This window comes from Psammomys obesus, unplaced genomic scaffold (assembly GCF_907164565.1).
Source record: "Psammomys obesus unplaced genomic scaffold, mPsaObe1.curated_primary_1811, whole genome shotgun sequence".
In the NCBI taxonomy this organism is placed as follows: Eukaryota; Metazoa; Chordata; class Mammalia; order Rodentia; family Muridae; genus Psammomys; species Psammomys obesus.
In genome coordinates, this window is record NW_026591918.1 from 10,458,019 (window position 1) to 10,472,666 (window position 14,648).

General features: G+C 49.1%; 1 protein-coding gene across 1 annotated transcript in view; it reads right to left on the minus strand.

Moving 5' to 3' along the window:
- Nucleotides 1-857: 857 nt before the first annotated feature.
- Nucleotides 858-14,648, minus strand: part of Wdfy4 (WDFY family member 4) — a 206,044-nt gene continuing 192,253 nt past the window's right edge. The window contains exons 53-61 of the mRNA XM_055612466.1: nucleotides 14,142-14,354; nucleotides 13,438-13,588; nucleotides 11,934-12,097; nucleotides 11,066-11,224; nucleotides 7,916-8,095; nucleotides 6,872-7,054; nucleotides 5,529-5,613; nucleotides 2,177-2,288; nucleotides 858-1,329 (exon numbers count right to left, since the gene is read on the minus strand). Coding sequence (XP_055468441.1) covers nucleotides 1,263-1,329; nucleotides 2,177-2,288; nucleotides 5,529-5,613; nucleotides 6,872-7,054; nucleotides 7,916-8,095; nucleotides 11,066-11,224; nucleotides 11,934-12,097; nucleotides 13,438-13,588; nucleotides 14,142-14,354 — 1,314 coding nt within the window. The 3' untranslated portion in view covers nucleotides 858-1,262. The remainder of the gene's footprint in view (nucleotides 1,330-2,176; nucleotides 2,289-5,528; nucleotides 5,614-6,871; nucleotides 7,055-7,915; nucleotides 8,096-11,065; nucleotides 11,225-11,933; nucleotides 12,098-13,437; nucleotides 13,589-14,141; nucleotides 14,355-14,648) is intronic.

Here is a 14,648-nt window from a genome sequence, read left to right on the forward strand (position 1 = left end):
CAGTGCTCTCTGCTATCATATTTATAGCCCTCCAGCGCAGTCCGAGCCGGACAAGAGGTTGCAAATGGACTGTCTGCTAATAGTAAATGCAGATGATGTGGGAGGTGACATGATCCTTGACCCCAAGGTCAGACAAGAGCCCTTCCCATCCAGGGAGGGGTGTCCTGGACCCAAGAATTGGCTCCTCCCCCAGCTTCCTCTTCGATAAGCCTAGAAGTTCTCAGACAAATCAGGATGCTCTAACTATGATCTTTTTCTGTGCCCTTTTGACTTGACCACATACTGTCTCTCCTTCCTTCATATTTATCTTTAAGTCGACTCACTATTCCTTTAGAGTGAAGTGATCCAGGGGCATCAGAAACCAAGTTCATTTTCCTACCACCCCTAGGCCTGGGTTGAGTGGAATGAAGACAGAGCCTCCAGAGCCTCGTCAGGCTTGGAGAAACATGAGGAGGCATCACATCGCTACCTGGGCACTAGAGGGTAAATTTCAGGGGACTGGAGCTGAGGGAGCTGAGGGGTTACATAATCTGCAGCCACCTGAGTTTCATTCCATTCAATACATCTTCAAGATGAGCAACACCTAAAAATCAACATGACGGATGGGGACATTTGATCTCCAGGTAGCAATGAACAGTGGGACAAGTGGACCAAGGCAGGACCTGGCTGGGAACCACCACTTGCTTTTATTGTAAATTTGGGATGTGGGAAACCCCAGGCCTGGGTGTATGGCCCTACCTGATTCTCCTGTGTCTGGGCCAGGTTGACCATCACGTAGGCACGCAGGCTGCTCAGCAACACCGCCCACTCTGTGTGGCCTTGCTGACTTGTAAGAATTCAGATGACACCAGGCAAGGTGATGCTCAAGCAGCCTTCCATTTGGAAAACGATATTTTAATAAAATAAAGATAACAGAGTGGTTTCCATGAGCCAATACCCAACCCCTTTGCTTCTCCAGTGCAATAAGCTTTGGTAAGATGAGTCGCCTGTACATTTTTTTGTGTGGCTTGTCATCAGCCGGTCAGTTTCCAGCAGCAGTGTCTCCCAGGATCCTTTATACAGAAGTCTTGTGGAGCACAGAGATGTTTGGGGTACACAGAGCAAATTATCAGGGACTCCTTGAGAACTGTGGGGAAGGGAGCCCCCAAAAGCTTGCTCTAGGTACAGAGCCCAGGCTGCACATCCTTTAATGCCTGTGGCCTGTTGCTGTCGACCCCAGGGCACTCAGCTTTGATGCCGGTGCCTCTAGCACGTGCTTCCTCCTACGCTTCAGCAGACCAGCAGAAGATTCTCCCCTTCTCGTCGCCAACCAAGAGCTTGGTCTGGTTTCTTGAGAAGGAAAAGAAAAGATAAGAGCATTGGAGGCCATGGCAGGAGACCCACATATCCCTGCCAGCACTCGGGAAATCAGTGCAACTGTCCATGTCCTGTCCCCTGTGAATCGGAGGGAGGGAGTGGGAGACATGAACTCTGGGTGGACCTGAGGGTGGGGAGGGGGGTTTTCATGGTGACTATTGCAGGTCCTGAAGCGCTGGGCGCTGAGGAGCGGGCTGAGGCCCTCCTTCATCTCTCCCGCATTAGCTCTGGGAGAGCAGCTCTCCAGGAGGGCTGCAGCCACAGCCCAGGCCCAGCAATTGTCATGTGCTCCAGGAAAGAGCTCGGGTTGCCTCCCCCATGCCATCCCACATAGGCCAGCCTGGCATCCAGAACACTGTGAACTTCCTACACCAGGGTCTTCAGAGGGCTACTGTAGGCCAGTGAGAGGGGTAAGAAGAGTAAAAAGTCAGCTGCTCTTGCAACTGCAGCTCCCTAGAAGGCTTAACTGGGTCACCATGACAACTAAAATAATAAGAACCCAGTGCCATCTTTGAGACTACTTTGCATTGACTAAATGACCTCAAAGAGCATTTTCTGTTCATGAATGATGTCATCATCAGCACATTTCTATCACTGGCGGGACCCTCCCATTTTCATTTCTTCATGAATCTATGAATATTCATGAGATAGAGAGCAGGAGCATATGGGGATTAACAACAAGACTAGGTCTGCCTGGGTCCCCTTAGTGTTGTGACTTTGCTGGGTCTGATCATCTGAACGCAGCTGGAAACGCTGGGACTTGGCTAAATTGGCTGTAGCGCCCTCTGCTGGAGTCCTGGAGGAAGCAGGCTGTTCTTACCTCGTTACAGCCAGAGCTGTCACAGCAGGGCTCGCCTTGCTGGGCTTGCCACTCAAAGCAACACTGACGTCCAGCTCTCGGCTCAAGGCAAGGTTCTTGGCCCACTTGTGACCTGTGGAAAGCATGAGAGCGAAAAGTTAGAGCACCCAGTGGCTTCAGCACCAGCCTGGGTGCGCCCATACATAGGACCACACAGATACAAACATTTATATTTGTGGTCAGCAACTTGTTAAATTGAGGGGGAAAATATATTTAATCTTGGCCTGTGCTGTTGCAAAAAGGGCCGTCCCAATTTAATTTGCAGGCTGTGATAGTTACATGTGCTGACGTGCCGCGGTATCCATTGTGTACCAAATTGGATTTGTGTATTATTGCTTTCTAAATTGCATGCCTAGTTCAGCAAAATTGTTCATCAGTGTTTACTGGCTTTATGCTTAATAAGATGCCCCACAATACCTTGCTGCCAGGGTGTAATGCAGGCTGTAATTGCCTAGTAAAAATAAATTACATAAAGTCTGCATTATCAACTTAGCTAAATCCTCTCACGCCCAACCAATAATTAAATGCTGAGAGAATTTTCTCAAAAAAATATAACTCAATGATTGTTACCTCACTCATTCTAATGACTGCATTTGGAGACAGACAGTAATTCCTTCAATGTGAAGGGAGAGACAGAAAGTGGCCATGTCCCTGTGAGACAACCGCTTCGTTGTCTTGGGACCTGAGTGCTCTTATACACCCCGATGGCACTGAAGTGGCCACCTACGGGTGCAGAAGCTCCAGTGCACCAGGGAACTCTTGAGGCTATGAGGAGAGAACAGTGTGGCTCACAGATGCAGACAGGCACTTGGAAATCCTAGCACAGCTCCAAACATCACGCTTTTCCTGGGTCCGAACCTAGGGGCTGCTTTCTGAAGCAAGCCATGCACCAGTGGGCCAGTTCTTACCACAAATGATGAATAAATGAGTTCCAGGCAGAAATTAGATTACAACTGCCTGCAATGCATATCCTCAGTATGTTTACAGACCTCCTTTCTTGCCCCTTAAGACATGTGAGCGGGTGTAATAACACACCCACCAATAGGACACATATGCAAATACTCATGTGTCATGCCTAATCCTGATCCCTTTCCAACAAAACAGCTTTGAGCAGCATGACTAGGGCATCATGCTTCTTCTTAGAGCCCTCCGGTGGCTCTAAGATTCATTGACTTTAGAAGAGGCTCCATCCCATTTTTTTTAACTATTTATGTACCACCTTTTCATTTCATCCTAATGGTAACCTTGATCCTGACTGTCAGTTCCGAAGGGCAGTAGTAACCTCAGGTCAGGACAGACAGCAGGAGACGGGTGTGGATCCTGGGACTCCCTGTCAGTCAGAAAGCATCTTGTAATTTCCCTAATGTCATCAACGCTGTGTTCAAAGAGAAGAATTTTTTGGGAGTCCGAGGAATGAATTCTGTGGAGTGGATTCCTGTCTGCTGTTTCTCACAGGAAGTATTCTCATGGAGCAGAAAAGAAACAGGGCTACACTAGCTGTGGGGGTGGAGTTGGGTCTACAGACCACATGGCCACCACTGCTGGTGTCAAACAGAAGCTGGGGGTCCATTGCCCTGCACTGGGATCTGTAAGTCAGGGGCTGAGTTCATCCCTTTGGGCATGAAGTTGATCCTGAGACCATCATGACAGTTAGTGTTGTGTATGTGTTAGCCAAGGGAAAAGGGTCCCTGAGCTGGATCCTCCCAGGGGACAGAACCGGGGGTGGGAGTGAGGGTGTGGTTGCTGCTCTCTGCGGAACTCCGCAGTGCACAGTCCTGAACTCCTTCACACTGAGATGGACTGGCTCCTTGTGGCCTCCAAGCACTCCGAGGCACCAGGACACTGGGCTGGACACTGTTCTTGGCTTGTGATGCTTATGCTCCGACTCAACCCAAATTCCTGATAAATTCCTGGAAGTGCTGGAGGCAGGGATTCTCCGTATAAACTGAATGCAGGACACAGTAGAGCCTCAGCAGACAAAACATGCGAAAGAGGTAAGCTAATTGTTAATGGCCACTCTATGTCCAAAGCATCCCTCTGAGGTTGCTTTTTTGTTTGTAGCACCATGTTTGTAGCAGAGGGGATGGGGAGAGTGGTCATGTGGTTGTACTTGAGGGCAGGATTGCTGTACCTGCTGCCGTGGCAGGAGCAATCACGGTGGCAAGCTTTGGATAACTGAGTTACTGAGTCTCTGTGCCTGGGTTTCCTCATCGCTAAGATGGGCAGCTCGGTAAACTTTCCTGTTCCGGATTGCAGTGAGATTGGAGGGGTGCATGAGAAGGGTTTTGGCCAAATGTCTCCTGCTCTTGACATCTTAGCCCTGTGGCAGCCTGGTTGTGGCGATGGCAGGAGGATTTTGCACTGGCCACAGGAGAAGAGGGCTTTGCCATAGTATGGTGGTCTTCTTGGGTTTGTGCCTATCACCTGGGAATGTATGTGACAGTCCAGCCCAGGCACTCTGAGCTTTTTCAGTGGGTTGGGATGAGTCTCAGGGTGGGGAAGTACCTTTAGAGTAAACCCCTTGCTGAGTGCCATAATGAGGGATAGTATCTGAGGAATTCTAGATCTCCCTCCTCCTCATTGGGGGAGCATCCCCTCTCTTCTGCTGGCTTCCCAGGTAATTAGCCAGCTGTATTCAGGTCCTGGGTTGTGGCAGGACCATCGGAGAGCACCAAAGGAGAACATGAAGGCATCTATACCTCCTAAAGCCCCGGGGCCCTGACATCCACCGAATTCTACTTGTCTAATGAGCACTACAGAGCCCAATGAAGGACTCTACAGAACTGCTTCCTAGGGCACCCGATACTTGCAGGACACAAACTATTCTCTGATGGCCCCTGTCATGGTCTGGAGCAGGCTTGTTTATAACGCCCTGACTCCAGCCTGTAGCGCTGTTTTAAAGGCTATGGAGCCTGGAAGGGGTGGGGACTGTTTGACAGAAACATGTCGTGAGGATTGCATCTGCCAGGGTCACACAACTCTGGTCCTGGTCTAGTCCTCTGCTCCCTGCTCTGATGCATGGAAACACCTGCCGTGTCACACTTCCGCCGTCACGGGTGGAGTCACTCCCAACTCCATGCTGAAGGGTCTGGAACCAGGAGTCACAGTCAGCCTTCCTGCCCCTGAGCAGTGCTTCCTGCCCGGTGTGGGACCACAGAATGCAAAAGTAACAAATATAGTCCCCTGGCAGCACTTTCCAGAGCTTCAGGCTCTTCTCTGAGCTCTGATGTCTGGGTGGAGCTGCAGCTCTGGTGCGGAGGTAGGGAGAGAGGAGGACAGAAGGCCGTGTGAATCAAGCTCCTCAGGCAGGTACCTCTGGGGCTTAGGGGCTCAGTGGAGGGCTCCTCTGTGACCGCCTGCCTGGGAACAGACATCTTCACGTCCTCTGTCTTCCAAATCTGTCCAGAAAAAAAGAACATGTCATGGCCTATCTGAATTACCCTGTCTTCAGGGTCAGGGTGGTCCATGCCTACTCGCTCACACCTGGGGGGCCCTGGTGGATGGGGAGAGGCCCTGAGCATTCATTTCTGCTGTTATCATAAGGAAAAGGGTGTTTAGGTTTCAGCTCCCCTAGTGGTGTTTCAGGCTATAACAATTGCCTCTCCCCTATCAGTGGACTTGGGGAGGGGCATGCGTGAAGAAGGAGGAGGGAGGGTGGGACTGGGAGGGGAAGAGGGAGGGGCTTATGGGGGGGATACAAAGTGAATAAAGTGTAATTAATAAAATAAAATTAAATAAAAACCCAAACAATTGCAGTTTAGAAGGCTTCATTCATTCTCTTCCCTGAGACTTTTGTTTTGTTTTCTCTTTCAAGACAGGGTTTCTCTTTCTAGCCTTGGCTGTCCTGGACTCACTTTGTAGACCAGGCTGGCCTTGAACTCACAGAGATCTACCTGCTTCTGTTTCCCTGAGTGCTGGGATTAAAGGAGTGAGCCACTGCCACGGCACCCCGTGTTCCCTGAGTCTCCTAGGTGGATCTCCTCCTTCCCGATTATATAAGCCTTTATCGATTCTTTGTGTGTGTGTTTGCGCGTGCGTGCTGCATGCATGTGAGCGTGCATTCGTGTGTGGTCTAATTTTCATTCTCCATCTTATGTTTGGTTACAGGATCTCTCACTGAAGCACTTACCATTTCATCTAGACTGGCTCATTAGCAAGCTCCTGTCACCACCTCCTAATGCCCGGATTTCACACACAAACCACTTTAAAAAATAACCAGATTTTACTGGTGCTGGAGACCTGAATTCAGGTCTTCATGCCCGAGCAACATGTATTTAAGCCATTAAGCCATCTCTCTAATTCCCCCTCTGCCTTATCTAACCTTAAACCCCACAGTCCATCTATCATATCATCACTGAGTTAATTAATGCCTCCCCATTCTTTTTATTTTTATAGTATTATTATTATTATTGTTATTATTATTATATTTGGTTTTTGAGGCAGGGCTTCTCTGTTTATATGTGTATGTAACATGCCTCCTCTCTCATTTTCTTTTTTCTTCATTAAAAAACACCACCTTTCCCCTGATTTGCTCGAGGTATCTGGCATGGGATATTTTCAAATTCCACATACGGTACGTGGCACATGGAGGAATTGAAAAAATAAGATAACACTGTTATCATGCTGCGTACTCATTCTGCCCCAAAACACACTTACCCGAACCATGCCATCCTTACTGCCTGTGACAATGACGTGGCTTGCATCCCACACCGGCCCCTCTACTATGCAGCAGCATGTTATGCTTCCTTCTGGGCCCCAAGCTGTGGTAATGCTGGCCAGGGGTTGTCCATTGACATTCCACAGGGACAGATGGGCCCCGGCGCAGGAGACAATGGTTCCCTGCAACAATGAGGGCTGGCGTGATTCCATGCAACACTCACCAGCGGCTTACACAGCACATGCTCAGTCACCCAGTCTGCTCACCAAGCACCCAATCTCATATCTTCTACAGGGCTTCTAATCTCATCACCCTACTTGTACATTCATCGTTTGATGGTATTGTTGAGACATGGTGGAAACTAGGTTTGTCCAGGTTGGAAGAAACAGGTCAATGGGGGCACACCTTTTAAGGGTGTATCTTGGCTCTGCCCTCTATGAGTACTCTCTTTTCCTGGAGACATGAGCAGCTCTGCCCCATCATGCCCCTTCTATGTGTTTTCTGCCTTGACTCGGGTCCCTGGCAATGGAGTCACTTGAGCAGAGACTGAAACTTCTCAAATGCTTAGCCAAGATAAGTCTGTGCTTTAGGACACTGGCCCAGGCTTTGGGCTTCTCCATGATCCTGATTTCTAATGATATCTTGGCTTCCAGAGAAGACAAAGTTTAAAGACTTTCCCTGTCTCTGGATAAGGGACCTTCAACTGGCTGCCCACAACACTGCTTCCATGAAGAAATTTGGATTCCATCAGGAGGATGACAGCATAAGAGGTGCCAGTGACAGCAAGTGGCTCATAGAACTCTGTGATGTCCTTCCAGAATGTCCCACCCTTGCTGTGCAAATACCAGAGCAAAGGCCTCCTCGTGCCCTGCTTTCTTTTGGCAGGGGATGGTAGGCGCACATAGGTCCTCCGCCCACATTTGGGAGTGAGCAAAATATGTCTGTCCCTGACTTCTTTTTTGCAGCACTGTTCAACATACTACTGGGCAGGCTCAGAGACACAGGAAGTGGGCCCAGAGGTGGGAAAATGAAGCAGGTCTCACCGAGACATCACTGATGGCAATGGCTGAGATGCCTTCCCGGTGCACAGGCAAGCAGGCCACACGAGAGAGGTCGTCCAGGTCCCACAGGATACAGGTGCGATCTTGGGAGCCACTCACCAGGAGGCTGAAGGTGACCGAGGCTGCCAGACATGTGACAGCCTGGGTGTGTCCATACAGGGCCTAGGAACAAGAGACATAACCGGGGGTTGTAAGAGGCCCTCCCAGTATGGCTGCTGGCAGGCTGCCTTTGTTTCTGGGAACCAGATGAGGAACCAGAGATTCAGAATGTATCAGTGATTTTACAGACAAGTGTGTGTGTGTGTGTGTGGTGGCGGGGGGCAATTATGTGTTGCCTCTTGAGGCATCCACCTCTAGAATCTGAGGCCTATCTGGGGAGAATCAATAGTTCCTCTGTAGTACTCCAGCCAGGGGCCCAGAGTGCCCTTATGCTTTGTCCTCTCCTTCTGTTATCCTCAGATCTGAAGCAGTCCCTTAGCACTGTTAGTATGCAAAGCTTTCAAACGGCAAAGTACATGTCCAGGCCAGCAGCCTCAGCAGATCTGGGGGCCTTAGTGGATATGCGGCTAGTCTGCTAAATCAGAAACTCTGGATCTGGCACCCTGGAATCTGCATATTCACCACTACCCCATCCAAGAAGTCTCCTGCACACTGAAGCTGGAGGTGTATTACACTACAGGAGGGAGACTCAGAAACCAAGCAGTTCTTGCACGAGACTGGGAAGAAAGACTGCAAGTGGGTCATTATGGAAAACCTTTTGTTGTTTTGTACTGAGAAAGGGCTTTTGACAATATAGCCTAAGCCATCCTTGAACTCATCAGCCTCCTGCCCAAACTGGGATTACAATGCTAGCATGATCAGCATGAGCCACCGGGTCTGATGAAAGATCTCAATTAGATTCAGGTGACAGGCTTGGCAATGAGCACCTTTACCTCCTCAGTTATCTCTCGCACATAAAACGTGACTGTTTGAGACCTGTGGCTATGAGAGCATGACCTTGGTGTCTTGGGCACTTGTTCTTGGCCTTCAACCTTGAATCATGGGTGGGTGTGAAGACAGTTCTTTCGACATCTTAAGGGGTCCAGTGCTCCTGGCTATGGTGAAGATTTCATCCTGAGCATCCCAGAGGGTGCCCAGAAAGCCGAAGGTGGTCCTTTGTCTGAATATGCCTGTCATTCCCTGTGATCAATGAGAAGGGTGGAGAGGTGGGCACCCTGAAAGGGACTTGCCTGGCTCAACCATGGATAGAGCTTCAATCCTTGCAGAGACAAACTTCTCACTCACTTGGGTCAATGAGACTGAACACCATTTTCAAAGTTGTCATTTTGCCTGTCTACAGCTATTAAAAATTTTGCCACAAGTTTCTGTTCGTCCTCGATGGATCCTAATGTGACACCATCGAGGTGGTGGTGGCAAATCCCTAGACACGACCCATTGAAGAAGATTTGAATAGTCTCAAAAGCATAAAAATAAGCAGAAAGAGAGAGAGGCTGATAAGAATTCATCAATCTTCCAGAATGACCTGAATATGATGATTAGGTTCTGACCACTGACATAACAGCTCCAAAGAACACAGCTAAACCCTATGTCAGGGGCCTCAGAGAGAATGACTCTGAGCCTGAATGGCAGTAGAGGCTGCGTTATGGAATCAAGTCAGCCTGCGTTGTACAGAGAGGGCTATGGTGCTGCCAAAATAGGCATGGTTTGCTGTCGCCCATTGGCCCAGAAACTGCAATGTCAGGAGGCACCTAGTGCCCTATCATCTGGAAAGGCAGGAAAATCAAGGCAGAGCCGAGCAGTTCTAAATGAGCACCCAACGGGATCTTTTTTCTTTCTTTTCCTTCCTTCCTTCCTTCCTTCCTTCCTTCCTTCCTTCCTTCCTTCCTTCCTTCTTTCCTTTCTTTTCTTTGTAGAATGCAAGTCAATTAATTTTGTTATATCATCTCATATCTGGCAAAATATAAATACAATGCAATAAAATAAAACCTCTCAAAATAATTCTCCCTGATTGCCTGCCGTGGTGAGTCTCAATTAATTGCTGATGGCATTGGAGAGCTATAGAATAATTTCATAATTTCAGAAAACTTTGTGTCATTGCTCAGTAATTCTCCTCAAAACACATCATAAGGAAACAATTAGTCAGAAGCAAATAGCATACATATATATAACACGTTTTTGTGGCACTGTTGAAAGTGGTTAAAAGTTGGAAATAACCTAATTGTCTAGTTTTAGAAGAAATGGTTTATTAAACCATGGAACACTGACATAACAATTGAAATGTAATTTTATGGAAATGGAATCATCTGGAACAATTGAAATGCAAATTATAGAGGCTGTAGAAAAATGAAAACAATTTGATAAGCTGGCTGAAATGGAACAAAAATGTCTGTATAAAACTCAGGCAGGTATAAATATGCATATAGGGGTGGGTAGTATGCAGAAATAAATTTTTTTATAAGGAAAGCAGATAATTTATTATTTTTAAAGTGAATTTTAAATTGTGGTTAATGTTTCACATCTTTAAAAATAAACACATTGTGAACTGTTTTGAACCTATTTTATGATGACCTTTAGGAATACAGGTCAAGGACAGACCCTTTCTGTCTGGAGTCTCTGGTCCCGGGCTGCTATGGACCTCTGTGGTATCAGCTTCATTCTGAAAAGTTCCATTTTCTGGAGCTATGAACTTGGAGGAGCCACTTAGTCTCTTTGTAACTTTTTTGTTTTTAACCAAGGCTATGGGGGTGGTAATGGTTCTCCTTTCCTGGGCTGTTAGAAGGTGAAGTGAGGTGGTGCTTGTGAAAGCGATGTAGGCCGCCATCCGGAGCAAACGCCCCACAGCACCGCCTGGCCCAGGAGACTGACGGCTCCAGCCCTGAGGTATATAGAAGCCGCTGCAGATACCCAGAACCACGCACGGCATGGTGGTGGGGCCTCCACAGAGGGTGCCGTTCTGTCTGCTCAGCAGGTCTACCCACGGATTGAAACCATTCCCAAACGACGGAGCCGTGGACTGCCGTCTGCTCCTCTGTCCCATGCTCTGAGACAGACAAGACTTTTCTCTAACAGTAAGTCTGGGTGTGCTTCAGCACTGTGGCTACCGGAGACACCACACCTGTGAGAGGCACATACCTTTCGGAGTTGCAAGCCTCTCGGGCGGCCTTTGACCAGGCTGAGGTCCCACACGCACACCACTGTACTGGCCCCGGATGTGACAATCATTGTAGGGGATGGGCATACAGCACACAGACACGGGCCCCAGGCAGCCAGGTTCTCAAACGTCATCAGGATCTGTGAGAGGTGGATAAAGAAAGCCGACACGGCAGATACAGAGAAAGCCAGGTCAGAGAAATAGGGAGTACATAGGTGAGCCCGGGGTACCCAGGGAATGGAGGCCATGTTCTAGGCTCTACAGCCAGGCTCAGGTGACTGAATCTAGACCATCCCAGACCCATCCCCAGCCGGCAAAAACCCTTGGAGTGTGGTGAGAGGGAGTGGGGTGCAGCTCAGCCTGAGACAGTGTTAGGGCGGGAAAGAGAAATTTGGGGCTTAGTTTTGATGGCTGGCTCCAGCAGCTGGTAGAGCAAGGTTATAAAGAGAAGGACTAGAAACATGGGGTTATACAACAGGGCAGAGTACGAGGGGGTCTGAGTGATGGTGTCTGTGAAAAAAGCAGAGACAACTGGAAAGGTATGTGGGAACATCCAGCAGAGAGAGAGAGATTGAGAGAGAGAGAGAGAGAGAGAGAGAAAGAGAGAGAGAGAGAGAGATATTTTCTTATTGCAAGCTGTTCAGCCTGAGCCATTCTTTGCTGAGTACCTGGGGTCAGGGGAGCCCAGGAACTCCTACCCAGAATGCATGCACATCTGGAGCCTCGTGTAGCTCTGTGACCAGAGTTGGCTGCCAAGGTGACAGCGTGCTCTGCAGGCCTGAAGTCCATGTAGGAGAGGGCCAAACCCTCTAAGCCCTGCTGCTCTTGCCCACCACCACGAGCCCTCACCTTGTCAGAGCCATAGTTCCCCAAGCAGCAACTGAAGTCATCAAAGCCCCAGCTGAAAGTCCTGTTCCAGAGAGGAGGCAGCAGCATCTTGTTCTTCTCCACCGCCAGGATAGTCTTCTCAGTAGGGACAATGTGGCCGATGGCCCCTTTTGGGGACTCTGATCCTAGAGAGAAAAGGTACATATCTGCTCCCAGTGAGTATTGTGGTGTATGCAGTGAGGATAAGCACCCGCTTTCACTGGGCCCACTGAGAAGACGCCACAGAAGGAGGAGTTTCACCAAGCACATGGCCTGGCCCGGAGCCACTCACTGAGGCTCCGCTGCATCTCACTTAGGAGTAGCCTAAGCACACCTTTTCCAGCTCCTCCCCTAACTGGGACCCACGGGTTTCAGTGGCTCTTATACAACCAGAAGAAGCCCACACGGTCTGTTGGAACGGATGATCCAAAGCCATAAAGCTTAGTGACCCTGTCCACCTACCCTTCCTGCACTACCTTGGAGAAACCCCAGGCTCGTGGTCTAGCTCCTACCATAGTTTCACCAGCTCAACTCAGGAAGCCATTCCCAGCCCCCTCTGGAATCTAGCTCAGTTCAGCTTGCTGATGACCAACTGATATCCCGAGCCTGATCCCCCAGGGAAGTCTACCTCTTCCTTGCTGAGAACCCTCTTTGAAAGAGCAGATAATGCTCCCCTCTCAGAGTATGCTTCCTGGGTGTGCATATCAGCACTGGTATGCATGATGTGGGAGGAGACTGTGTTCATGGGACCTTCCCTCCATCCCAGTGGCCAATGCCCCTCTCTTTCCCTGTGCAAGCTGTTATGAGAAAGCCACCACCTCTTCCAGAGCTCTACAATTCACACAGCTATGAAGCGGTAGGGCTGGGATTCACAGGCACCCAACCAAGGCACGTGTCCTCAGCTATCGTCTCTGTGCATACATGCATCTGGGTGCTTGAGAACAAGAAAGGTGCAGAGGCTGTCGTCTGTATTTGTAGGGAGGGTGTGTGGAACGTGTCCTTGTATGTATATGCAAGAGAGAAGGATGTGTGGGTGAGAGAGAGACACAGAGAGAGAGAGAGACAGACAGACAGGCCTGTGGGTCTTCTAAGTCCTAGACACCTCCAGAGCACCCTCCAGTGCCCATTGAGTTTGGAGACATAGTTATTGCAAAACCATTTCTTCCCTAGCCTGAACCCTTGAATTCCTAGAGCAGCAGTTCTCAACATGAGGGTCACCCCTGCTCGGAGTGGAGGTGATCAAGCAACCCTTTCACAGGGGTCTCCTATCATCTGTCCTGTGTATCAGATATTTATAGTCCAAGTCATAACTGCAGCAAAATTACAGTTATGAAGCAGCCACAAAATAATTTCGTGGTTGTGGGTTACCACAACATGAGGAACTGTATTTAAGGGTCTCAACATTAGGATGTTTGAGAACCACTGTCCTAGAGTAACCCAGCCCCTAAAGAAAAATCCCTGAGACAATGCAAGCCCAGGCACTAACCTTTGACTGTGACTTGAGAGGGTCTCAGTGCTGGTAGACTGTGAAGGCAGGACAGTGAGTGGCCTGGAAGGCCTGTGGGGGTGGAGGTATCCTTTCCAGGTGCTGGTGGTTTTCCTGTGTTGTTCCTGGATGGGTGAGGTTTAGTGAAGATCTGGAGATATATCAAGACACCACACGGGTCATTAGGAGGCAGACGCCTTAGGGATGCGCTGTCATGTGCAGCACAGCTGTAACCTTACTCTGGGCGCTATCAGGGCTGGCCCTCCTCCAACAGAACTTAAGGTTCTACAGGGTCCTCAGATGTTCGAGATGGAGGGCCTGGGGCTCCACGTCATGAAACAAGCTCTCCGGTTGCCAATTCTCCTCTCTCTCAAGCTGCCCGGGCAAAAGCTGCCTCTGTTAAGGAGGTCCCTAGGAGAGCACTTTCAGGTACTTGATGTTTCAACTTATTAGGAATAACAAGAGTAAATAAAAATAATGCCATAGCATCATATATGCTACAGAAAACATTGCACTTGTCCCAGGTTAATGTGCCATTTTCCCTCTTCAGGAGGTAAGTGGGTAGGGCCTTCGTTCTGAAGGCTGGGGATGATTCTCCCTTCCCACCACCACCTTCACTCCTAACGGGATAGAACATCTTTGTTCTCTTTCCCAAGCGTATGCTCCCCACACTCTTGATAAAGTAAGATGAATGCCATACCTACCTGCTTAGGCACCTGTCCAAAGTTGCTGATGAACCCGAGAATGGTGCTCTTGATCAGGGGGTCACTAACGCTGCTGAGGTTTAGCCTGTCGCCATAGAAGTAGGGGTGGAAAGTGTTCACTGCCTCTACAGCAGCTGGTCCCTGCTGCTTGTACCCAAAAATGAGGTCTATCCAGTGGTGGAGGCTGCCACTGACGAAGTCGCTTTCCAGTGCCTGAAATCAAAGCCCAAAGGATGTGAAATACTAACTCATGTTTAAAAACATCAGCTCTCCAAAGTTAAGCCGCTGTGTGTGTGAGGGGGTGTGATCTGCTCATAGGTATACATACATATACATATATGTATACATACATATACATACATACATATAGAGGCCAGAGGACAACTGCAGGTCCTTGGAGTGGCCCTGCCAGTGCGCTGCTGAGGACACTGACATGCCACCAGAGAAACACCAGGCCCACTTCATGGCAGCCTAGTACAGTCGTGGAGCAAACTGGTGTTCTTCAAA